This window comes from Electrona antarctica (genome assembly GCF_951216825.1).
Source record: "Electrona antarctica genome assembly, chromosome: 20".
NCBI classification, from domain to species: Eukaryota; Metazoa; Chordata; class Actinopteri; order Myctophiformes; family Myctophidae; genus Electrona; species Electrona antarctica.
Window position 1 is genome coordinate 5,267,699 of NC_136801.1, and position 26,076 is coordinate 5,293,774.

Consider the following 26,076-nt stretch of genomic DNA (forward strand, 5'->3'; position numbering starts at 1 on the left):
TCTTCTATTCATGAATCTCATGAATAAAAGATTGACAGTTTAAGAGATTCATGAATAGTGATTTCAAGGAGGCTGGAAAATAGATTATTACTGGCCAGTCTGACCTTTGGAGCAACGGAGCAGACAGTGATATGTATGTGATGTCAACACAGATCAATGTACTGGTGAAGTTTCCTATAATAAGCATTGTGTTTGAAAATACAGCTGACCCCCTTGACCCCTGCTCTGAACTTGCCCCCCCCCCCTGCCACCCCAAGATGTTTGGCTTTCATGACGTGTCCTGCCTGTGGACTGTGTGTGTGTGTGTGTGTGTGTGTGTGTGTGTGTGTGTGTGTGCGCGTGCGTGCGTGCGTGCGTGCGTATGTATATTAAGTCATAAACACCTCCTGTTGGACCTGACCTGACCTGACCTGCTCAATGTGCAACATCTTCAACCAGGTTTCCTGTTACAGGTCACAGAATGTAGCGATGAATAGAGAACATCAGAGGATGTCGCTTAAATAAAATATTCTGAAATGCCAACGACCCCGATACCCCCAGCTGGATCCTGGTCTGCCTCATGCCCCTGTCTGCGTGATCTTGGTGTAAAACTAGAACATGTCATGTTCAGTGTATAGCTACAAGTAGCTACATTTACTTGGGTACTAGCTGTACTTATCTTTTTGAGTATCTGTACTTTACTTGAGTACCATATTTGTGTTTTGAATAATTATTACTTTCACTCTACTATACATTTCAAAGAGAATTTTTACTTTTGACTCCACTAATATGAGAGAGAGAGAGAGAGAGAGAGAGAGAGAGAGAGAGAGAGAGAGAAACAGGTACATTATGAATTAACCACTTAAGCCATATTTCAAATATAGTGGATATAGTTGAATTGGCAAGAGACCAATCTGGTCATCGGGAGCAGCAAGAGGTTTAACCCATTTTGGACTGAAGCCGATTAAAAAAAGGCCTCTAAACATTTTTCTGAAAAACCCATGTTTCTATGTCAGTGGTGCTCAACCTTTTTCATGTCAAGGACCCCCAGAATGATCTGGATTTGGCCGCAGACCCCCAACTGAAAATATGTACTTCCAGGGACTCCCCAGAAGCCAATATTTTAGTTAAAAATGTTCGCTCTGAAATATATATTCAAAGATTTGCGCCACATTTTCACGACTTTTCAAAAATAGCAGACCTACAAGCTCGTAGCGCGCCACTCGGTGGCGCACTACAAGCTTGTAGATCTGCTATTTTTCAATAGCTAAAGTAGAACATAATGCTTAAAACACCAACAGGGGTTCCCACCCAAAATGGTTTAAGTATCCTGCCCAATATCCTTCGAAACTAAATCAGAATTAAGGGGCCAGGGAACAGAGAACACACAATGCTAATCAAAAATGTAACCATGAATAGATTGTTACACTATTGTAAATATGTTTCTAAGTATAGGCTATAGCAACATTTTCTGTGAAAAAATATAATTGGTCAACTCTTTATTTGCATTTCAACAACAGCCACTACAATATTATTTGAGTAAGAATGTATTGGATTGAAATTGATGTATTCTATTTCTCTTCTACTATACAAAGACGTAGGCAAGCAATAAAGCATTCATTAATTAGTGTTAATTATTGAATACACTTTTAGGAGCCATCCAAGTAATTAACATTTGAGCATTGTTTGTCGTTAATGAATATGTAATCATACTACTGGTAATAGCTCAGTCTTTTTAAGAGCCTGTTCAACAAATGAATAAATTGTCATACAGCAGCATCAGAAAATGTTGATGAGAAACCATATTACTTATAGGCTAATGCTTTGTGCTAAAACAAAATACTCTTAGAAACAATAGATTATGTAAAATACTAGAGCTTCGCATCACAATGGAGTAGTCGAACCCAGGAAAACCAATAAATGTTCATAGCCAGGAGTGTAGCGGACCCAGCTGGCCATGAAAGGTTGAAGACTGAACTGATGATTTTGAAGTTTTTATTGGTAATCAACCTTTCATGGCCAGCTGGGTCCGCTACAGTAGAACTTTACCCGGAATGGACTCATCACTCATCTCTACATCCACCTGCAAGAAAATGGACTTCTCTCACTCTGGGGCTGCCATCAACCAAACTCAACTAACCCTGTTGTATGGATCCGGTGAACAAGTGCATTAACACAAACACGCACAACAGAATGGAACGTTACGAAACAAGGACTGCTACAATATGCATTAGCTGAATTCAATTTTAGTTTGTGGTTCTATGATGTACACGCCAGTGAAGATACATATTTTGCCAAAGGTTTTGTATAATTTACGGTGTTGAATTTACAATACAAGTTAAAGGTACATTTGTTTACGGTGTTATAATTAAGGTCTTTATTTACTTGCTCTCATAGCCAGGTTTATTATTGTAATTTCACATGGGCCATTATTAGCATGGCTGCAAAGGATTCAGAGATGGACTCAGGAAAGGTTGATAATATGGTAAAAAGGCTTCTCTGATTATATGATGAGTGGAAGGTCATTGTAGGCACAGCAAGAACGCAGTTAAAGTCAAAGTCCAATGCTGAGAGCGACCTAGGAATTCTAATTGAAACACTGGTTAAAACTCATCCATCGCCACTAGGGGGCGCCAAAAGGCCCTGACCGCCACCATATATCTTTTATTTTATTTTATATATTTTTATTTAAAAAAAAAAAAAAGTCTATGTCATGTTATAAAACACGAAAAACACGTCCTTGGCGCTCCAGGACATCATGAAAAAGAAGTTAAATAAGTCCTTGGCGATGGATGAGTTAAGAGTAAAGAAGACATTTCGAGACTATATGATGAAATCAGAGAATACATCACACCTGATATTGTGATAAAACGACGAGTTGAGGCATGTAAATGTATTTCAGAGGACATTTTTAAAATAGAATACAAGAGGTTTCTAGAGGATGAATTTAATGGAATCTTAGTGCAAAAACGGTTTAAAGAACTGCTTGACTGTGAGCCTCACTCCTTTGGCCCTCCAACACAAATCAATTCCAGATATGGCTGTCATTCTACACCGGCTTTGGTGGTAGCCAGCCATGTGGAGGCAGCAGAGCTTGCTGCAAGGGAAGCAGAAGTAAAGAAACGGAAGGAGCAGATGAGCTGGACGGAGCAGATTGAAGCTGGACAGAAGAAGCAGAAGACATGGACAGAGCAGTTTGAGGAGGAACGGGAGCAGCAGAGGAAGCTCCAGGCTGCCGCACAGGAGCGGGAGCAGCAGAGAAAGCTCCAGGCTGCCGCACAGGAGCGGGAGCAGCAGAGGAAGCTCCAGGCTGCCGCACAGGAGCGGGAGCAGCAGAGGAAGCTCCAGGCTGCCGCACAGGAACGGGAGCAGCAGAGGAAGCTCCAGGCTGCCGCACAGGAGCGGGAGCAGCAGAGGAAGCTCCTGGCTGTCAGAGGAGCAACAAAAGGAGATCCACCACTGCCAGACACAACAGCTAGGTCGGGTGCTCCGGATCGCAAAGAGGAAAAGGGCACCGAGGAACAGCTGGAGGTGAATGAGGGAGTGGCAGCAGTGAAGCCCAAAGACTCAGCCCAGCAGGGTGCAACGGCCGTAGCCTCAGATCCCAAGAGGCCAGGGGATTCAGTTGGAGCTGGTGTTCTGCAGGTCGGAGGGGCCGAGCCTCATGCCATCCCTTTAGAATCAAGTTCAAGCTGAGGGCCAGGCCCCCAAAGCAGTGGCTGCCAAGGAAGACACCCTGGCTGCTTTAGTAGCGACACGAGCAGCTAGAGGAGCACCACTGCAACAAGGACGACGACCAGATGAAGTACAGGCATCCGTACCCAAGGTGGGAGGAGGAATCATGGTGGGAGAAGGGTGGTTCAGATTATTGCTACCTATTGTGAAAATCTTAAATGCGTCTGGGGTCACATGATTTTATGTACAAATAATTTGTATTTTTTAACTTGATCTAAAGGGTTTTAAAAATCACTTATTTTTGGTGGGAGTGTAACGGACCCGCAGTCGAGACTTTTAATGTGAAGGTGCTTTTCTTGGTGGTGTCATATATGCAAAAACATGGAGCCCAAACTGGCCCAATCTTGTCATGATTGGGCCAGCTGCAGAGAATCTGGTGATGGGGAATTAGGCTCAGCTGTGGTGCTGGGGTTTAAATGCTGCCTCAGGTTGAGGAAGGGACACTATGGCAGCAGATATGGCAGCAGAGTAACAGAACAGAAGTGTTCAAATGGTTTGTGGACCATGGACCGTCACCGGATGGAAAGGCCTAAGGAAAGGACCAAGGGGCCAGTGAGGCTATTCAACGTTGAAGCTCTGGCTGGGCCCTAGTGGTAGGAGGAGGGACTACAGGCGGACCCGTGGATTCATGACCGGGAAACCCCGTGCAGCTGGGCTTTAACATTGTGTCGTGACGTAGGACCATCACTCCAACGTCACCCCGGACCTCAAATTTGAGGTCCGGAGGAGGGACTTCCGGCAGTCTTCCGGGTGCTTCAAAACGCCACTGAGCAACTTCCACTGACATGAATAGCTGGGGGGGCGGAGCTTCGCGCCAGTTCAGTCTCTATCCTTTTATATACTCTATGGAAAGGACTCACGGCCAAACTTTATGAAACAAATGGACGCCATGCAATGAAGCACACGCCACTTTAGCACCCAGCTGGAAAGGGGACAAGGTGAATTTCTTTAATGGTTATTTGGTCTGACTGGGTCTTATTCTTGTGGTTTGTTGTCTGAGGTTTATTGTTGTGGTTTTCATATTGCATTTTGATATGGTAGTTTTAAGCTATGCACTGTATGGCTTTTATTGGTTATGTAATTATGGTTTATGGGAATGTTTGTTGCTGATATTAAGATTTTTGATATGTTGTCTATTGATTATTGTCTGATTTATGATACATTTTATGCCTGTTTCTTGTACAGTTCTACGTTGATTACCAATAAAAACTTCAAAATCATCAGTTCAGTCTTCAACCTTTCATGGCCAGCTGGGTCCGCTACAAGGAGCAGTAGGGCAACTTATCAAAATGTTTAACACTATTTTTTGTTTTAATCAGCTTGGTTAAAACGAGCATTATTGCTACCGAAGGTCGCAGATTACTATGAAAACTTGCAAAACCCGTCAGTCGTTCGGTCAGGCACGCCTCCATCAGAGCCATAGAGTATAGACAGAGTTGCGACATTGAGGGGGCAGAAAACAGTCCGGTCATGTGGTTCATGTACAAGGCGCGAGCGCATAGACTGCATTCCGTAAACTTCCGGTGTCCATATTCTACAATAGAAGTCTATGTAGAAGAGCCGCCATTGGACTGGCCCCATGAAGTGAACAGAGTTGTCGTAACTCTGTTTTATGGCTCTGGAGATCCCTGGTGTCATCAATATTAAGCCCATATGGGAATGTCGTGACTCGTGAGTCACGCCTCGTGACATCACGCCTCGTGACACACTCCATATATGGAGACACGCTATGGCCATGAACCCTGGCCATACCCGTTTTCAATATTAAGCCCATGTATGGGAATGTCAATATATGACCATATTGTGACAGTCTCATGATAACCAGTGTGGTTGCCACGACGCAACTCAAGACTTGCAAATGAACCAAGTTGGTACAACGCATGGATCTCCATATGTGGAGCTGACTTTCATCACCTGGATCTCCATATATGAAGATCATGACACTGACCTCATCAAACCCTGAATAGCCATACATGGAGAGGACTGGATCATCACCTACATCTGCATATAATATACAGTATGGAGCCGGCCAGAAAATCTACATCTGACCTCACGGACACCAGATTAATAACTCGTGCTTCTCAGCTGTGTATTAAGAAGCTCTGTTGTTTCAGGCCTGAAGACGTCCATATATGGGCATTCCAAGACGATGCCCTAATACAATCCCTGTTATGTCCATATATGGAGATCCCTGATGTAATCAATATTAAGCCCATATATGGGAATGTCAATATATGGCCATATTGTGACGCAATGCGGTATTTAAGTCCCGACGTCATTTTGTAGTCCTACGTTACATCCGGGTCCTAGAAGACACCAGCTCCCGTCCGCTTCTCATCATTGTAAATAGCAATATCTGAACGTGTGAATCTTTAACAATAACGTTATTTTTCAGAAAGGAAGCCATTGAAGGTTAAAATGGGTCTTTAATGCTTCCAACTCGAGTAGAATTAATAATGTAACTGGACCTGGGCCGTGGCTCAGCGGTCCAGGCACCTTGGCCGGTAGTCCGAATCCGGCAGTGTGCCGCGGGCTCGACTCCCGATCCCGATGGCCTTTACTGCATGTCACTCCCCCATCTCTCTCCCTCATTTCCTGTCAGCCTACTGTCTGTCCCTCTATACAAAAAAAAACATTTAAAAAAAAAGTGTCCATGACAAAGAAAATATATGATATGGAGACACAAATACTAGGACCCGGAAGTGACTCTAGAAGAGCTGCTTACGTCACGGCACACATGGATCTCCATATGTGGAGCTGACTATCATCACCTGGATCTCCATATATGAAGATCACACACACACACATCAGACACTGTATATATGGAGCCGGCCAGAAACTCTACATCTGACCTCACTGACACCAGATTAATAGTTTAACTCCTGCTTCTGAACTGTGCCGTATTAAAAAGCTTTGTTGTTTCAGCGCGCTTCTCGCACTCAGAGCGTCTTACTGGTTACACAGTAACCGGTTCAAACTCACAGCAAGTTTAAGTTTTGTTGTGTTAAAACTAAGTGATATGTGGTGGTGATACTTTCTGTCTATCTCTTTCTTTTCCCTTTTTCTATTTATAACATATTATTATACAATATATTTACTGATTTTCAGTTTCACATTTTAATGTAAACACCACCAATATTCTTGATTTTCTTTTTCAAAATAAACAAGTGGTGTACTCTTTCTGTCTCTGGTCTAGTCTCTTACAAAAATCCTTAATTGTCAGAGGCAGATCGGAACATAATGGCGCACAATATACATTCATTCACACAGACTTTTGTCATCAGGGGCGTCAATATAGCTGGGGGTGGAGCCGGGGGAAAGTTCAGAGTTCTCCCAACCGGAATAAACAGTGGCGTGTTGGGTTTTCAAACGCAGATGCTTTAAATACTACTAATTTAAAAGTATGCGTCATGGCTTGCCAGATCACAGGCACAGATCCTTGTTGCCACTCGACAAGGAATGCTACTTTAGAAAATGAAACAAGCTAGAGTCCGATTGGAATGTTAGTCTAAACCAAAAACTGTCTAAACTAAGTACTGCACCCTGAATCACCCGTAAATTAGATTGTGTCAAAGGTCTGACACAAGTTACACAACATTTGACCTGATTAAAGATTAAATTGATCCCCTGAGCAAGCAGGCAGGCTTTAGCTCAAATGTAAAAATGTCAGCACAGAAACCAGGCTCAAATAAGGGGTATAAGTTACAGCTAGTAAGTATAAGAACTGAACAATATAACAAAACACCAGTTTTTGTTTTTGCCATCTGAAGATACTAAACACCTGAAGTCGGCAGTAGCCTACATCTGTCCAAAACGTTTCTTCTCTGTGTCAACGACCACAATAAACGTTTGGCATTGGCAGCCAGCTATTAGTGTGCGGCTATACATGTTTTCATTACAGTATTTTTCCCATTAATTGGCTGGCACCTCACAAGCACCTTTGCTCATAGACTAAACAAACATTTTACATTTAACAGACAGGCTTCCCTGGTGTTTCACTGGTCTAAACCATGTAGCTGTTTTGTAGTGGTGATTCTAGTTTCATCATGGAAGAGATGAAAGCCATAATTGTGAGTGCATGGAGAATAGATGATTTCTGTCTGGCTGCATGTGCATCGCAGTCGGAGCCACCATAGTACAAGAGTGGGAGATATACACTGATGAGTTGATGAGGTAGTGGAGACAGCTGTGTAACTGGAATGAGATTGCAATGTGGGAGTGGCCAGAGTAGAAAGACAGAAAGCAGGCGGAAAGAAATACAAGAAATACACGGAAAGAAATACACAGTGGAGAGACAGAACATGACAATGTTGGAAAAAGTATGGTCCCTCCTTCGAGCCGGATTTGAACCAGCGACCTAAGGATAACAGTGCAACCGCTACAGTCCTCCGCTCTACCAACTGAGCTATCGAAGGGAGCTAAGAACATTTATAACCCATTATTCTATTAAAATGTATATCAATCAACCGTTCCCGAAAACCTTGGGTTTAGTTTATTTCAGCGTTTTCGTGGACAAATGTGCGTTTCCGTTTATCCTGTTTATCGGAATTAACGCTCCGTGTGGAGTGGGCGGGGTCTATGGCCTGGAGCTAGGCTTGTTTCATTTATTATTTTCCTACGAAAATACTTGATTTCGCTAGGTTAGGTGACTGAAGTTTGAACCACGGTTAACTTTCCCTTTCGACCGGGGCCAGGCACTTAAACTTTAGAACCCAAGAAAAAGGACGGACGGCGAACGAACGCTGCTATATAAAGGATGTTCAACATAGTGCTGAACAACGGGGAATTAGCTCAAATGGTAGAGCGCTCGCTTAGCATGCGAGAAGTAGCGGGATCGATGCCCGCATTCTCCAATGATTTTTATATTTTTTAAAGTGTCTGTGACTAATTTACTTACCTCGTTCAGTCAATTTTCTCACCACTCACAGCACTGCCACAATCCAGTCTCCACTTCTTGCCAATCTAAACACCCGCGGCCCAGTTACAAATAAAACAGCTTCTTGTGTCCTCTTTTTAGCTGTTTAATAGCGCCTCTGACCAGTTTGTTCAAATTATTGCAATAGACCAACAAGTTAATAACAACTGCCTACACACAGCATGCAGGTTCAATGCATTTTGATTGAAGCTTCGATGGCACTGGTTGTAATTAAATAGGCCTACTCAGTCATACGATGCAGACTCGGAGCCTGCGGAGTGCGGACACGAAGAACATAATTCAAGCTTTAGAAACCGTTACCATAATCATTTTTCTGTCAAATGCGCAGAATCTGCACTTATTTACATTACAAACTAGTGGATAACTTGTTTCCATAAATTCCGCAACCTTTATAATTTTGATGGTAGGCCTAGTCAACTATAACCTGACTCCGCCAGATGGGGCAGCAGAGCTGCCCCATCTGACAAATATGGCAGTTTTCGAAATCTTGAAAACTGCCATGGTATGTGACAGTGACACACATGCACTGTAACAGCAAATATTTGCATTAATACAACCAAGGCTACCTGATTAAGTGTTTTTGTTTATGTTCTGTTCTGTTCTTTGACTATATAGAAGTGTCTATTTGTACGTCTCTAAATGTTTTGATGAATTGAACATGGTGGACCCTCTTGTAAACAAGTGTAATGCTTAATTGGGTCGTCCACTCACAGTTAACAGTCTTTGTATTGAGTTTGTGCTTGAAATGTACTGTAATTCTGCAAACTGTTAATACATATTTCAATCAATCAATCAATCAATCAATAAGTCAAGCACATCCAAGTCCTACCTCGCAATGGATCTTCACCCACCACCCAAAGGGATTATATGAGACTTCTAGATGCCTTAGAGCAGTGGTTCCCAAACTTTCTCATGTCAAGGACCCCCAAATTGACACTAAATAGCCCACGGACCCCCCATTTGAAAATATATGCCAGGTGTAGAAGCCATCCTCACTGTTTTGTATGTCTATTTATTATTATTATTATTATGACAATGTTGTGGCTGATAATTTCCATTTCAATTATTCAACCGGCAGGCTAAACATGGGAGATAAAACCAATCTGTATGACGCGCCATCAAACACAATGATAAAATGATTCATAGAAACGAGCTCATAAGTTTAAAATGTTTATAGTATTTCAGTGCACCAAATATCACAATACAATTAATAAATATATATGTAATATATAAATATGTGCAAAGAATCCAAAACTATTAAACAGTGAGCAAAACAAACGTGAATGAATCAATATACTAAAGTGCGAGTGCGGTCAACAAAATATACGTATCCTCCCAGCTCACCCTGCCTCCAAGTTCCAACAGCCTTGGAGTGAGCTGGTACAGATACCCATATTTGTCAACTCCAGGTGGCCACCCACAGAGACGCTCCCACCAATAATGGAGCGTCAATGCGGTGCCCACACCCATCACCAACCAAGTGAAAGTTTCTATACCTAAGCACTCTTTGGCTCCTACACCAGGGACCCCAATAAGAGAAGATTTGTATGGCTCTAGCAGTGATTTTCAACCTGTTTAATTTGAAGGACCCCCAGTTTGACATGCATTAAGGCTACCCATTTAATAGCATTTCTATCTCTGAGACCCCCAATTTATATTGTAAAATCAATGCTAATTTAACTGAGAGCGTAGAAATGGAACCAAATGGACCCATTAGGGTCCATTTGGTTCCATTTGTACACTCTCTGAGTTACAGACCCAAAGGGTCCATTTGGTTCCAAATTATCATTTAGCTGGGTCCCCCCTGGAACTCCCTCAAGTACCCCTGGGGGGCCCGGACCCCACTTTGGGAACCACTGCCTTAGAGATGGTCGCCCTTAAATATCATTACACAGGGAACCGGCCAGGTGTAGCTAAGGAATTGAAGTAGGCCCCTGGCTCAGTGTAAGGGGCCACTAGGCTAGTGGCATGATGTCAGTCTGTTTAACAAGGGGATGTGTTTAAGAGGATACGTTATTTATTGTGTGATTAAAATGGTGAGATGGCATCATCCCATAAATTGCAAAACAGGCCTGATTCCACCTGTGAATTTAGCATAAAGGAATAAGCCAATTAGTCAGCGTGTCTGAGATGAGAGTGAGACCCACAGTCACAGGCCGCCCCAGGCATTGGCAGCAGCTGTTTTAGCTCTGCCCTGCTAGACCGGCCCATAGTATCACTTTCAAATATGGACAAGTAAATGGCAGCCAACCTTTGACGTGACAGCTAGAGTCTAAAAAAAGAACTGACACACCAGCGTCTGCTAGATTAGGAGGACCATACACCCACTGGGAGCGAGCAACAGGCCTATTCTTTAGCTTTAGCCCATGAGGGCCTTACTTTACATTCCTTTAAGAAATTAATGCTTATTTAGCTCAGGCTAAGAAGTTGGACATTAGTTAGTGTTTTATGTCGTATTCATTGCTTTTGTCTCAATATGAATGCCATGCAGGACTTGGAGAAACAGCTCATTTGCCCCATTTGCTTGGAAATGTTTACAAAGCCTGTGGTTATCCTTCCTTGCCAGCACAACCTCTGCAGAAAGTGTGCCAATGACGTTTTCCAGGTAAGAATCTTTACATTTTATTTTATTTTATTAACAACATCAAAGCACGAGTCACCATAACATTACATAACAGGACTTGCTTGTGTATTAAAAGTGCAAGAGATATTTTCTGTTAAAAGTAAGTGTTAAATATAGCCCTTGCCGTAGTGTTTATTCAGTAAGAGGAGTCTGTCTCTCCAGCTCTTTAGTAAACACAAAATGCATGTTCGAGTCAGGATTACAGGATACCAATTTTATCTAATTAAGTGAAATTGGAAGTGATGACACAAAGAAATGAGCAGCCAAATTTGGAATTGGAACACTATATAATTGAAGCTGATAAATAGGTTGGCTATTATATCTTGATTGATTGAACTGGCAAACCACCTGAAAATCAATTTTCTGTAAAGAGCTGGAGAGATGGATACCACTCTTAGTTATACCACTATAGAGCGTCGCAGTCCCGCCCCCTCGAGAGACCCGGAAAAGAAATCCCGTTCATTTTTCTCATAGACTTTTCAGAAAGTATTTATTTAAAGATGTTTACGGCATCTTTAAAGCCAACTCTTGTCATGACAAATCATGACAATAAACACAATGTTTTGGGCCAAACAAAGAATTAGAAAGTAGAAAAAAACGGCAGGTTACAACACTTTTTTTGTTGTTTTTCTTCTTTGTAATTATTTGTTTGGTCCAAAACATTGTGTTTGTTGTCATGATTTGTCACGACTCGAGTTGGCTTCGTACGAGGCTTAAAATACTTTTTGAAATGCATTGGATTCATTTCCTGGGCCTGGCGTTGTCATGAAAGGGGGCGGGACTGCGACGCTCTATAGTCTATACCACTGATACCACAGTCTATATTGAGAAAAAACAATAATTTCTATATAGACTGAATATAGGACTATAGAAATGATTGTTATCTGCATATAGACCTTTAAGTCTTTATTGATTGTTGAAGCTTATAGAATGAATTTCTGCTACTGCTTCTTAAACCAACTCATTTAAAAATAATAACCTCTTGGCAAAGATGAGATGAGCCTATTCATTACAGCCCCATTCCATGAGCAGTGAGCACTAATTTAAGATTTTGATTTGTGACTTTGTCTGTGTCCGTTTACAGGCGTCAAACCCATACCTTCCTGCAAGGGGCGGGTCAGTGACATCCGGTGGCCGCTTCAGATGTCCGTCTTGCAGGCATGAGGTGGTTCTGGACAGGCATGGAGTCTACGGGCTCCAGAGGAACCTCCTGGTGGAGAACATAATCGACATGTTCAAACAGGAGTCCAGCAGGTGAGACAGATGTGAAACTGGCGTCCCAGCCATCACCTTCTTTCTCCATATGAGCTAAATCAAATCAAAGAAGAATGAAATCATATTCTGGATTTCCTAAAATATGTTCATACAGTACTTCTTGTAAGATAATAGTATGACTGGTGTAGTGAACCATATTCACCCATTTTAACCTGGAATTAAAACTCAAATGTGTATGATCATTGATCAGTGATCACTATAGGGGCGACTGTGGCTCAAGAGGTAGAGCAGGTCGTCCAATGATCCATGGGTCGGCGGTTTGAATCCCGGCTCCTCCTGGCTACATGTCGAAGTGTCCTTGGGCAAGACACTGAACCCCAAATTGCTCCCGATGTGCTGGTTGGTACCTTGCATGGCTTCCGCCGCAATCGGTGTATAAATGTGTGTGTGAATGGGTGAATGTAATGCACAATCTATGTAAAGCGCCTTGGATAAAGGTGCTATATAAATGCACCATTTACCATTTACTATACACCTGTACGTCTCTATAAGTTTCATGATTTAACCTGAGAATTTAATGATGCAGAATGGCTGTGTCCCACTTGCATATGCACATGTCGGTCTACTTTGAATGAATACATTGCTCGTTGATGTACTGTTGGTTGGATAATTTTGGAGAAATGTAGTTACATTTCTCCAAAATTATCCAACTAGTTCTCAGAACAAATGTAAACATTCCTTTGTACTCTCTGGGTTATTATCCCTGTACAATTAGTTCATAAGAGCTTTGCTTTACTATTAGTATAATCTCCCCATTCCTCAGGCGTAGTTTTTAAATAGTAGTCTCTGTGTTTAGAAACTTTAGAGCAGCGGTCTCCAAACCTTTTGGGCCGTGCACCCTGTGTTACCTCCTGTCTGACCTAGCTGACACACCCCCCAACACTCAGTCTTGTTGTATTTGGCCAAAAATTATGCCAAATAATCACAGAAAGTCACTGCACTCAGAGCCATGAAGCTGCTGTATACTCCCGTACACCAACAGTGTACTGGATTTTGCTGTTTGTGTTAAATAACACCATGAAACCGCCATTACCCTTTTCATGTCATACACCCCCTAGAAGGCTTTCGCGCACAACAAGGGGTACACGCACCACAGTTTGGGAACTCCTGCTTTAGAGCAATGGATACAAAGATGGACACAGAAATTGTAAATGTATTGGTGGATTGTCCCTGTCTCATCAAATCTAGTTGGGGCCACAGTGCCTTCACAAAAGCTTGTCTTGTGAGTCATCATTATAGCTGGGATTGCTTTTATTGATTCACTATTATGTTGTGATTTCTGTTTAGCTTTGTTTTTTTAGTTCTAGTTTCTGTGTTGGTATGCGGTCAGGTTTTCAGCTGGCTCAGGGAAGAGGACGACCCTGCCATGCATTGTCCACTATAGATAGGTGAATGAACTGTATCTGTCTGTTGGCAGGCATATTCTGTGCCTGTGTGTGCGTGAGTGTGTGCGGTTGTATGAGTTGAGGATTAGGTATTTGAAATGTATTTTTAAAATGCAATGTACTATTTTGTAATGTAATATAATGTATTCTGTAATGTATTTCTGGACTCTTGGAAGATTAGCCGAAAGGCTAAAAGAGATCCAAATAAAAATCAAATCAAATCAGTCTATACTCAGTACTCACAATTCTACACATACAGTATGTGTAGAATAGTCCTACCTAAAATCCAATAGCCTAATATTCACCTTTGGTTGAGCGCGGTATATGCTTGGTTTACCGTGCGGGAGACATGGGTACTTCAAATCAAGGTGGTCATTCACTCACCATTCCCTGGTTCTGCTGGCTATACAAGTACAGTCAACAGCACCAAATTCTGGGCCCTGTGACAAGGATTCACTGTGGGGCCCCGGCCCCCTATCAATATTCTTTGATAGAAGCGGGGCGCTCAAAGGCCCAGCTTCCGACCTTGGGCCCTATCGTAACTCAGTCGCCCCACCTTGCGACTGTTTTCTTTAAACCTGCTTTTTTTTGTTAGCAGCAGCAGTAAGCCAGCAGCACCAGAGAGAAAGGAGGAGTCACCCATGTGTGAGGTTCATGCGGAAGAAAAGATCAACATCTATTGCGTGACCCACAGTGTTCCCACGTGCTCCATGTGCAAAGTATTTGGAGCTCACAAAGACTGCGAGGTGGCACCACTCACGAGCATCTACCAGACGCAAAAGGTGAGAACCGAGACTCAAAATCTCTCCACGTAATCGGTAAATTAAGATCATTATCTGTTGCTCCTCATCTTCTGCTATTATTGTACCAGCATTATTCAACCTGTTCTGTTGTACTCTTCTGCATGTTTCTACACCATACTGTCCATGCCTAACAGGAACAAACTTTTCAGTATTACCCCGTATTGCTTCCAAGATCATCGGACTTCCTACACCCACACTTTCTGATATGAACAATAAGGCCTTCACATGTCTAAAGGCTCATACATAGTCTGGATTTTTGGTGGTTAGGTGACCACCGAACTACAACATGACGTCATGAGCCGCGGTGAAGAGCAAACCACCACCACCGCTCCAGCCCTTCTCTCTGTTTTTACTCACCACCGCTCAACGTTATTTCAGCTCCGGTGGTCACCTCACCACCGAAAATCCAGACTATGAATAGGCCTTAACACTTTCAATATCAAATCAATGACACTGATCACCCCCTGTATCGCTTCTTTAACCTCATGCCATCTGGACAAACATACAGAACCTTGCCATGGAAAAAGGTCCGTTTTAGTAGGAGTTTTGTCCCCTCGGCCATCGCTGCATTAAACAAACTGCCCCGCCGATAGGATGGTTCTGTACACAGTGGGGACCTCGTGTTTTTGTATTGTCTTGGTGTTATGTGCTCTGTGTTGTTTTTGATGTGGGTGTTTGATGTGGGTGTGTAAACCAACATTTGAAGTGAACGGAGCTCCTGGCCCCTGTCTAGTTGAGTAAGTAGCATTCTTTTGTATTTTAGCAAACTGCTGTTAGTGTTACTCTAAGTACTTTTGTATTAGTATTATATTATTAGCTTGTGTGGTAGTCAGTAGTTTATAGTTGTATTGTTTGTGTTCAAGCAGTAGGCTTTGGACACTTTGGACTAGTGTAACTAGTTTCACCCTGTAATAGGCCACTTGATAAGTAGTATAGGCCACTTGATTTCCTTGTGAAGTGTGAAGTGAGTGCTTTAGCCAGCACAGCTCTAGGGTTAAGTAGCCAGGTTGGGAGTATTCAATTCAGTGTGTAAACCAACATTTGAAGTGAACGGAGCTCCTGGCCCCTGTCTAGTTGAGTAAGTAGCATTCTTTTGTATTTTAGCAAACTGCTGTTAGTGTTACTCTAAGTACTTTTGTATTAGTATTATATTATTAGCTTGTGTGGTAGTCAGTAGTTTATAGTTGTATTGTTTGTGTTCAAGCAGTAGGCTTTGGACACTTTGGACTAGTGTAACTAGTTTCACCCTGTAATAGGCCACTTGATAAGTAGTATAGGCCACTTGATTTCCTTGTGAAGTGTGAAGTGAGTGCTTTAGCCAGCACTCCTGGCAGACGATTAGCAATCAGTTGGATTGGCCTTATACCACCAGGTGAAAGCGTCAGCTGTTAAGCGGCGGCCAGGCGAACAAAGGCGACAGGCGACTTTGTCAAGGCCAGGCGAACAAAGGCGACAGGCGACTTTGTCAAGGCCAGGCGAACAAAGGCGACAGGCGACTTTGTCAAGGCCAGGCGAACAAAGGCGACAGGCGACTTTGTCAAAGTCCGACTTCGTCACTGAACGATAAGCTGTAGCATTGATTAGTGACATATATAGTAGTGTGCTAGATATAGTAGTGTATTGTAGTATATGTTTAGTGATCTACAATGTGTTTTCTTCCTATTCCTGTCCTCTCTTCTTCCTGGCGGTCGCACAAACACTGGGTTCCACCCAGATGTCGCGACACAACTAATCTCATCTATCCTACTCTTTCAACTCACGTCGAGCAAGTGGTAACGGGAGGGCTTTGGAATTGCCACTCGGCTGTGGTGGAAGGCAAATCTGCTTTCATCTCAGCCTACGCATCCTTGCTCTCCCTTAACTTCCTTGCTCTGACTGAGACCTGGATCCGACCAGAAAACACAGCTACGCCCGCGGCTCTGTCAGATGTGTACTCTTTCTCTCACACTCCCAGAGCCGTGCGGACAGGTGGTGGGGTTGGTCTGCTCATTTCCAGAAAATGGAAATACTCTCCTGTTTCACTGTCACTATTCTCTCCTACCTCATTTGAATTTCATGTGGTCACTGTTTCTCATCCAGTCAAGCTCACCATTGCAGCTGTTTATCGCCCACCGGGCCCTGCTGGTGGCTTCCTGGAGGAGCTGGACCATCTAGTCTCCCACTTCCCTGTCGATGGCTCTGGATTCATCCTTCTGGGTGACTTCAACCTCCCGACTGAGAAGCAGCTAGACCCACTACTTTCGTTTCTCGCCGCCTTTGACCTAGTTCTTTCCCCATCTCCTCCTACCCATGAGGCGGGCAACCAACTGGACCTGATCTTCACCAGAGGCTGCTCTATTGCTAACCTGTCTGTCACTCCTCTTTCCAGTGAAAAGGGTAAGAAACTCTCTGATCACTACTTCATGTCCTACTCTCTCTCTCTCTCCTCTCCCCCCTCACAGCCCCTCCCTACCCACATGATTTCCTCACGTCACAATCTTCGCTCACTTTCCTCCACTGATCTTTCCTCTTCTGTTCTCTCTGCTCTCCCTGCCCCTGAATCCTTTGCTCTTCTATCCCCTGATACCGCCACAGATCTTCTTTTCTCCACTCTATCCTCTTCTCTCGACCATCTCTGTCCCCTCACCACCAGGCCTGCACGCCAAACTCCACCTGCCCCCTGGTTGTCGGACTCAGTGCGGACTGAGAGACGGAGCCTGCGAGCGGCTGAGCGCAAATGGAGAAAGGGCAACCTCCCGGAGGACCTTCTCACCTTCCAATCTCTCATTTCTACTTTTTCCTCCTCTCTATCAGCTGCTAAAGCTGCTTTTTTCTGCACTAAAATTCAGGCTTCTGCTTCCAACCCTAAAAAACTCTTTGAAACTTTCTCCTCTCTCCTACAACCACCACCCCCTCCTCCCTCCTCGTCCCTCCTCCCTGACGATTTCGCCAACTTCTTTGACAAGAAGGTGAACGATATCCGATCCTCCTTCCCTCCTCCCCCGGCTGGTGCCCTGCGCACTGCCCACACCCGTCTGCCTGCCACCCCCCCCTCTCTACCTTCATCTACTCCTCTTCCCCCCCCCATCCCCTCTCTATCCCACTTCTCTCCCCTCTCCCCTAACGAGGTCCTTCTCCTTGTTACCTCTAGTCGCCCCACCTCATGCTCTCTGGACCCGGTCCCATCCACTCTGTTGCAGTCTATTGCACCTGAACTTCTTCCCTTCTTAACCCACCTTATTAACACCTCTCTGACATCTGGCTACTTTCCCTCTACTTTCAAGACTGCCAGAGTCACCCCCCTCCTGAAGAAACCGACACTTGACCCCTCTGAGATCAAGAACTACAGACCGGTTTCCCTTCTATCCTTCCTATCTAAAACTCTCGAACGTGCTGTCTTTAAACAATTGTCCTCCTATCTCCACCAGAACAACCTCCTGGACTCCAACCAGTCTGGTTTCAAAGTGGGTCACTCGACAGAGACTGCCCTGCTGGCAGTGACGGAGTCGCTCCATGCCGCTAGAGCGAACTCTCTCTCCTCCGTCCTGATACTCCTGGACCTGTCTGCAGCGTTCGACACGGTGAACCATCAGATCCTCCTCTCCACCCTCGAGGGGATGGGTGTCTCAGGCTCTGCACTCTCCCTGTTTGCATCCTACCTGACGGGTCGCTCCTACCAGGTGATGCTGAGAGGGTCTGTGTCAGAACCACACAGGCTCACAACTGGGGTTCCCCAAGGCTCGGTTCTGGGTCCTCTTCTTTTCTCTCTCTACACTACATCTCTGGGTGCTGTCATCCACTCCCATGGCTTTTCCTACCACTGCTATGCCGATGACACCCAGCTGATCCTCTCATTCCCCCCCTCTGATACCCAAGTGGAGGCACGCATTGCTGCTTGTCTGGCTGACATCTCGGCGTGGATGTCGACAAACCACCTGAAGCTCAACCTGGACAAGACCGAGCTGATGTTCCTCCCGGGGAAGGGCTGTCCGCACCGAGACATGGCCATCACCATTGATAATGCTGTGGTGACCTCAACTCGGACTGCGAAAAATCTGGGTGTGACCCTGGACGATCAACTGACGTTCTCGGCAAACATCGCATCAGTGACAAGGTCCTGCAGATTCCTCCTCTACAACATCAGGAGGATTCGCCCCTTCCTCACGGAGAAGGCAGCCCAGGTGCTCATCCAGGCTCTCGTCATCTCCCGCCTGGACTACTGCAACTCCCTCCTTGCTGGTGCTCCGGCATCTGCCATCAGACCTCTGGAGCTTGTTCAGAAAGCTGCGGCTCGTCTGGTGTTCAACCGCCCCAAGTTCTCCCACACAACCATCCTTCTCCGTTCTCTACACTGGCTCCCCGTAGCGGCCCGCATCCAGTTCAAAACCCTGGTGTTAGCCTATAGGGCAGTGAAAGGAACAGCTCCTTCCTATCTCCGGGCTATGGTCGATGCCTACACCCCTGCCCGACCACTTCGGTCTGCCACCTCGGGGCGACTGATTGCCTCGTCACTCAAGGGTCCTTCTGGCCGATCCACACGGTCACGACTCTTTTCTGTTCTGGCCCCACAGTGGTGGAATGAACTCCCCACTGATGTTAGGACAGCAGAGTCACTGCCCATATTTCGCCGCAGGTTGAAAACCCACCTCTTCAGGAAACACTACCCTTCCTCTCTGCCTGACCTACTTGTTGTTAACTAGTTGTACGAACGCTTGTTTTCTATTGTTGTATTGTTTATTGGATCTTGTTTAGTCGATACACTTAATTGTTTTAGCTCATGCTCATTTGATTTAGCTATTTTGTCTCATCTGGTCAAGGAAATAGGTAGCTGATATATTGCACTTTTACCTTAGCGCTAGGTATACTCTTGGTTGCTTGTTTTTGCAGAAAATGCACTAAAAACTTCTGGTGATTAGTAGTTTTTGTTCCCTACCTATGTTGAATACACTTATTGTAAGTCGCTTTGGATAAAAGCGTCTGCTAAATGACTGTAATGTAATGTAATGTAATGAACAAACTGTGAAGACGAATATCCTTCGGTGTGTGTGTGTGTGTGTGTGTGTGTGTGTGTGTGTGTGTGTGTGTGTGTGTGTGTGTGTGTGTGTGTGTGTGTGTGTGTGTGTGTGTGTGCGCGCGCTCCTTAGAGACACACACACACACACACACACACACACACACACACACACACACATCTCAGCGAGCATGTGTGGATGAATGCTCGGGTCTTTAACTTCCCTGTGTCCTTGTCCACCCAGACGGAGCTGAGCGACGGCATAGCCATGATGGTGGGGAGCAATGGTAGGATCCAGGGGATCATAAGTCAACTGGAGGAGGCCTGTCGGGCCATAGAGGTCAGTGTCCCACTACAACTGCTCCTTGCCATTCACTCACACAGCAAGAGCCCCTCCACCTGCACCCAAATGCCCTCACCCAACCAAACTAACCTATAGCATGAATCACAGTCTGTTTCACTTTTGTAAGTGAGCCTGTCTGTTTATGTGAGACGTGCAAGAGGGCAAGAGAAGTTGGACAGTAAAGACCCGCTTCAATGTCTCTGTCAATGTCTCTGTCTATCCAAGGGTGATCGAGCCTTTGCAGCGGCTGCCCCCAGGCTCTGGAACACTTTGCCCTTTCATATCAGAGCTGCCCAGTCCATCATAACTTTTAAATCTCTGCTTAAAACCCACTTCTTCTCCCTGGCTTTTAACAGTTGAAGTAGCCCACTTCACTAGTGCAATAGTTTGCTTTGTTTGCTCCTTTGTATTGCCTGCTTATATTGTATATTCTTGCTTTCATTTCTTTCTTCTTCGTTTGTTTTCATGTTTTAAATGCCTGTCTATATTGTATTGTTTTTGTTTCTGAACCTGTACAGCACTTTGGTTGACCTGGTCATGTAAGATGTGCTATATAAATAAATTTGAGTTGAGTTGAGTCTATCTCCCTCTCCCCTGTAGTCACCACGCGCGTATGCTGCTACCGTGAATAGAGCCCTGCCATTGTCCCTTACCCCGCCCAGACATTACAAAACATGCATAATCGACGGTACAAGAACAGCGCTCTTTTGCACGTGCGTACGCGTGATTGCGTGATTGCTACCTTGCGTATCGATCAAAAACAACCCTATTCACACCTCTAAACAAAGCTTACAAAAGCTTCCGACTGCTCAGTGTCACCAGTGTGAATTATTAACATATAGGAATGACCCTGGATGCATATTATCAATGGACCTATAAATAGATAAATCCTGCAGTGTAGGTGTAAGCGACGTGCGCGTGATGTCACTAAAATAGCCTACCACTAGTTCAAATATCACCACTACACCACTGCTTTAGTCCATACTGTACTGGAGTTTATAAGCTACAGTTTAGCCTGGAGGACGTGGCTTGTTATGTCCTACTGGACACACTCAATGCTTGGGGTTAGGATGGACTAGCAGGACATGCCCTAATGTCCTCCCTGCACGTATGGATGACATCATCAGATGAACGCCACTTTTGCATTGAAATTACTTCTATTACATCAACTACATTGACTCTTTTACTTCACGTTCCTCAGCATACACATCGCAGAGACTCTTTCACATGCATTGTCGTGATAACTGATTAACCATTAAGGTCTGACATCGAAATAAATAAAAAGTCTTCTGAAAGAATATATATTCAAAGATTTGTGCCGTATTTTCACGATTTTCCAAAAATAGCAGACCTACAAGCTCGTTATGAGCTTGTAGATCTGTTATTTTTCAATAGCTAAAGCATAACATAATGCTAACACCAAAAGGGATTCCCGCCCAAAATGGGTTAAAGAGATTCAGAATGTATGACTCATATTGTTTGCATGTGTTTGAGAGTATGCATTTGTGCACCCGTCTCCTCAAACGTTTCTGCTGACCATGTTCATGCATGTTACTGTACAGGAGAATGGCAGGAGGCAAAAGTCCCTGGTGTGTGAGAAGTTTGATCACTTGTATGCTGTCCTGGAGGAAAAGAAGAGGGTGATGGGCCAGCGGGTGACACATGAACAGGAAGAGAAGCTCAACTACATTCGAGGCCTAACCAGCAAGTACGGAGACCATTTAGAGGAGAGTTGTAAGACAGTGGAGACAGGAATTCAGACTATGGAGGAGCCAGAGATGGCCGTCTTCCTGCAGGTGAGAGTTGGTATCCTTCAATACTTAAAATGTAACTTTTTGAGGGGCGATAGCCCCAACTATTAGTGTAGATTTCCATCTTACACAAACATTAAATTCCAATTTTACGTTACATTATGTAATGTCTCTCTTTTCAGAGAGACATTACAAATTAAACTAATTATTTTAAGGTGATTGAAAAGGCATAGGCGGAAGCTTATAGCTTATTAGTGCTATATTATAAACATTAAATTCCCATTGACAATAAATGGAGAATTGTACGTCATAGTGTCTGAGCAAATAGGCATAGTGTCTATTTTACGACATGATGATGTACGATGATAAGAGCACCCCTCACTTCACACAGGTGTGATTTTTAATAACTACATAGCAAATTATGTCCCACAAAATGATAAAGTTCAATTTGGAAGCAATAACAAACACCCGTCCATTATTTTATAGACTGAAGTGTTAATGTTAATTAAGTTAAGTTAAGTGTTAATGTTAGAAACCCTTTTGGAATAAAAAAAACCCATTCACGTTTTACAGAAGATAGGTAAGCCAGAGAGTGTGTGTGTGTGTGTGTGTGTGTGTGTGTGTGTGTGTGTGTGTGAGGGGGGGGGAGGGGTGAGTTACTAGGACCCAAGGTCGGAAGCTGGGCCTTTGAGCGCCCCGCCTCTATCAAAGAATATCGATAGGGGGCCCCACAGTGAATCCTTGTCACAGGGCCCAGAATGTGGTGCTGTTGACTGTACTTGTATAGTCAGCAGAACCAGGGAATGGTGAGTGAATGACCACCTTGATTTGAAGTACCCATGTCTCCCGCACGGTAAACCAAGCATATACCGCGCTCAACCAAAGGTGAATCCTCCCTTGGCCAAGACAAATATTAGGCTATTGAATTTTAGGTAGGACTATTCTACACATACTGTATGTGTAGAATTGTGAGTAGAGCCAGAAACGGTCATCCGTGACAGCCTGACTCACAAGACAAGCTTTTGCGAAGGAGTTGTTAAACAACTTTGTGATGTTTTTCTTTCTCCTGAGTTTGTCTCCTTTCCTTCACCTTTCTAACAGGCCTCAACGCCTCTCCTCAAAAAGTGAGTATGTGTGTTTTATAATGTGTATCACCAATGTGTATCACCAAATACATTATTATCTAAAAGGCTGGCATTTCTCTTAATCTAAAACTGTTGTCAGGATTATGGAAGCGTCAAGTACGGCCCACATGGACAAGGTTGAACGCGGCTACGAGAACATGGATCACTACAGTGTCAACTTCACAAGGGAAGGAAGGGCCCTGCGCTCCATCGACTTCCTCCAAGGTAAACGGCACAGAGATTCCGTCGTGGGAATTTCTTAATCCATGACTGTGTGTACACTCTCGTGTGGTCTCATCTGGTCTGACATTTTTGCTTTTCAAAGACAAAAACAATGGCATCCTTCGTCGTTGGTGCTGAGCTAGCCTGAGCTAACGCTAGACCTTTCTGGCCTAGATGGGAGGGCCGCGGCTCAGATTTACGCACACCCTGATTGGTTCACCGATCTGTCCGTCAGCCCCGGTCTCTCCTCCCCCCCCAGTGCAGCACTGTTATTGTGTCGACCAGAAGCAGAAACCACTGGTTGCTGGAGTATACCATTCTAACGGACTGTCAAAGTTATTTCCACTTCGGCACACGTTGGGTTTTTTCTGAGACGGTGTGGTGGGTTCTTCAGCCATTCTCCTCATTTTCCTCACATAGCCTCGTTTGAAGTTCCACTGGTAATGATTTCCTCACGGTGTTATTTTGAGGGGTGCACACCGCTCAGAGCCCTGACGTCATATCATTTGAAGCGACGCCTACGCGGAAGGGTTGACTCCCACGTTTAGGCCAGTGCAGCCCATGCGTAAATCCAGGCTTTCATTTTTCGCGCAGACGAAATGAAAGCCTGGGTATCGAGGCTAGTGCTGAGCCAAACTGCAGAAGCAGCCAAACCATGAAGCAAAACAACGGGCTCGCAAGTCGCAACTCACTTTAGATGATCCAACTTCATCAGCAAAACTGTAGAAACGTTTTGACCTTGCAGTCTTTTTCAGGTTAGGTCAAGAGCAGGAAATTACATCTTTATATATCAAAGATACAAAGGTGTGGACAAATTGGTTACCGGCCCCACCTGGTGACCAGGGTTGGTAACAAGGTTGAAACAAATATTGGAATAGCAAAAAACAGCTGACATATTTTCTGCCCATATGTCCTTCCATCCACAGACGATGAAGACGATGAAGAAGATGAGGACGAAGAGGAAGGTGCTGAGGAAGGAGAGGGAATTCAGGCTTCTTTGGGTGGGGGCAATGCAACCTCAGTCCAAACCAGTGTCCCCACGCTGATGAACCCCACCCCCACTGTGGACAAGAGCGCTGCCGCAACTTAGCTGTCGGCCTTTGTTGGCCCAGACATTTTTTACGCTGGATGGAAGCAGGATGAATGGTGTGTTGCTCCAAGATCTTTATTTTCAGGTCACTTATGTTCACTGAACTCTTCGCTTCTGTTGGGCAGGAACCTTGACCAAAACCGTTACTTTTCAGGAAGTGGAAAAACGTGTTTCAATAGATCCTCTGTAGTTATTATTTACTCACAAGCTCGTGTTAATACCTTGGCTCAATATGAAGAAACCATACAGACAGACTTAACCACTTTCATTTTCAAAATGTTTCTAACGAGAGAAAATAGCAGATCTACAAGCTTTTTAACTTTTTTTAGTTTTTTACTTTTACAGGGGCGGCGGTGGTTCAGGGGTAGAGTGGCTGGATGGTAACCGCAAGGTTGCCAGTTCGAACCCTGTGGGCTCCCCCAGAGTTAGTGTCGAAGTGTCCTTGAGCAAGACACTGAACCCCTAATTGCTCCTGATGTGCTGGTTGGTGCCTTGCATGGTTTCCTCCGACATCGGTGTGTGAATGTGTGTGTGAATGGGTGAATGTAATGCACAATCTATGTAAAGCGCCTTGGATAAAGGCGCTATATAAATGCACCATTTACCATTTACTCAACACTCTTTTACGAGTAATATTTGGGTAAAAGGTTTCTGCCTGACAGCAACGATGATTGTATGGAAATGGACCCTTTACGGGTCAGAGTTAAGGTGAGTATGAAGTTGCAAGTTCTCACCCTTGTTCTCACTTTGATGGCTGGGATTCAATGGCGATGGGATGCATGGAAATGGAAGGTGCTGGTTTTTTTCCCCAGTGTTGCTGGTTGAATGTTATCAAGATCATGTTAATGACGGAGGAATTGATAACGTACGTGTTCTTCAGTAGTTGATGGCTTCAGGGAGATGGATAACAGGCTGGCTAGGAGTGTCTGTGGGGTGACAAGAATTCCTGTGTTTTTATTCTTTCCTTTTGTCTTTTTTAAGCTATTGAGTGCTTTGAGTATACATTGTTGTATTTCAAACGAGAAGGCCTCCTTTTCCCCCCTCCGTGTTGTTTACTTTTTATACACACTGATGTTATTATTTCATAAATAGGATGCTGCGTCAACAGGGAGAAAAATACATGTGATTTTTATACACATGAAGCTGGTGTTCTATATTTCAACAGCTCATATGTGGCAGCCTTGAACACCGTTCTCTGCTTTATTATTTTGAGTGGAGAACATCTGTGGTGCCATATTCTACTTTTTTCCCCCTTTGTGCCATTAAAAATTAATTGCACAAGCACCTTTTTCACACTCATTGGGAATTGTTCACATGATGGAGAGACGGAACAATGAAAAGAATCGTGTATAATAAGGCTATGATTGCTTTTGCACCCTGCAGTTCGCTGTGTGTGTGTGTGTGTGTGTGTGTGTGTGTGTGTGTGTGTGTGTGTGTGTGTGTGTGTGTGTGTGTGTGTGTGTGTGTGTGTGTGTGTGTGTGTGTGTGCATGCGTGCGCGTGCGTGCGTGCGTGTGCGTGCGTGCGTGCGTGTCAATGAGTGAGAGAGCGAAAGGGAATAAAGTTTATTGCCCTCTACTCTACACTACTCTACTCCCCCTTTTTATGATGTTGTCTTCATTTCTATTCTGCAGTGGAGCTTGATAGATCCTTCACAACTTTCTGTGTGCTATATGGAGTCAATTCTAATTATTGGCCAAACATCTCTCAGTCGCTCGGATCCTTTACAGATGGATTCAATGCCGTTTTAAGCCCCCCAGTTGCTAAGTAGGGCAAACAGAATAGGATGACTCACACCCTTGATACTCGCTTAGTTCTCCC

General features: G+C 44.3%; 1 protein-coding gene across 2 annotated transcripts; it reads left to right on the forward strand.

Moving 5' to 3' along the window:
• The first annotated feature begins 11,090 nt into the window (after positions 1-11,090).
• trim55b (tripartite motif containing 55b) lies at positions 11,091-24,617 on the forward strand. 2 transcript variants are annotated; one of them, XM_079490021.1, is made up of 8 exons: positions 11,091-11,255; positions 12,358-12,527; positions 14,529-14,715; positions 19,971-20,066; positions 21,632-21,865; positions 22,922-22,944; positions 23,045-23,169; positions 24,093-24,617. In XM_079490021.1, the coding sequence occupies exons 1-8, from the start codon at positions 11,127-11,129 to the stop codon at positions 24,254-24,256; spliced, it is 1,128 nt and encodes a 375-aa protein (XP_079346147.1). In that variant the 5' UTR covers positions 11,091-11,126; the 3' UTR covers positions 24,257-24,617. The 2 variants fall into 2 exon arrangements, with proteins under 2 accessions (XP_079346147.1, XP_079346148.1); XM_079490022.1 differs by having other exon boundaries at positions 14,532-14,715.
• The last annotated feature ends 1,459 nt before the right edge of the window (positions 24,618-26,076 follow it).

Coding starts and splice junctions, on each gene's coding strand:
- trim55b (XM_079490021.1), top strand. CDS start 11,127: ATGAATGCCATGCAGGACTTGGAGAAACAGCTCATTTGCCCCATTTGC. Junction 12,528..14,528: donor TTCAAACAGGAGTCCAGCAG/GTGAGACAGATG, acceptor TTTTTTTGTTAG/CAGCAGCAGTAAGCCAGCAG. Junction 23,170..24,092: donor CTCCATCGACTTCCTCCAAG/GTAAACGGCACA, acceptor TTCCATCCACAG/ACGATGAAGACGATGAAGAA.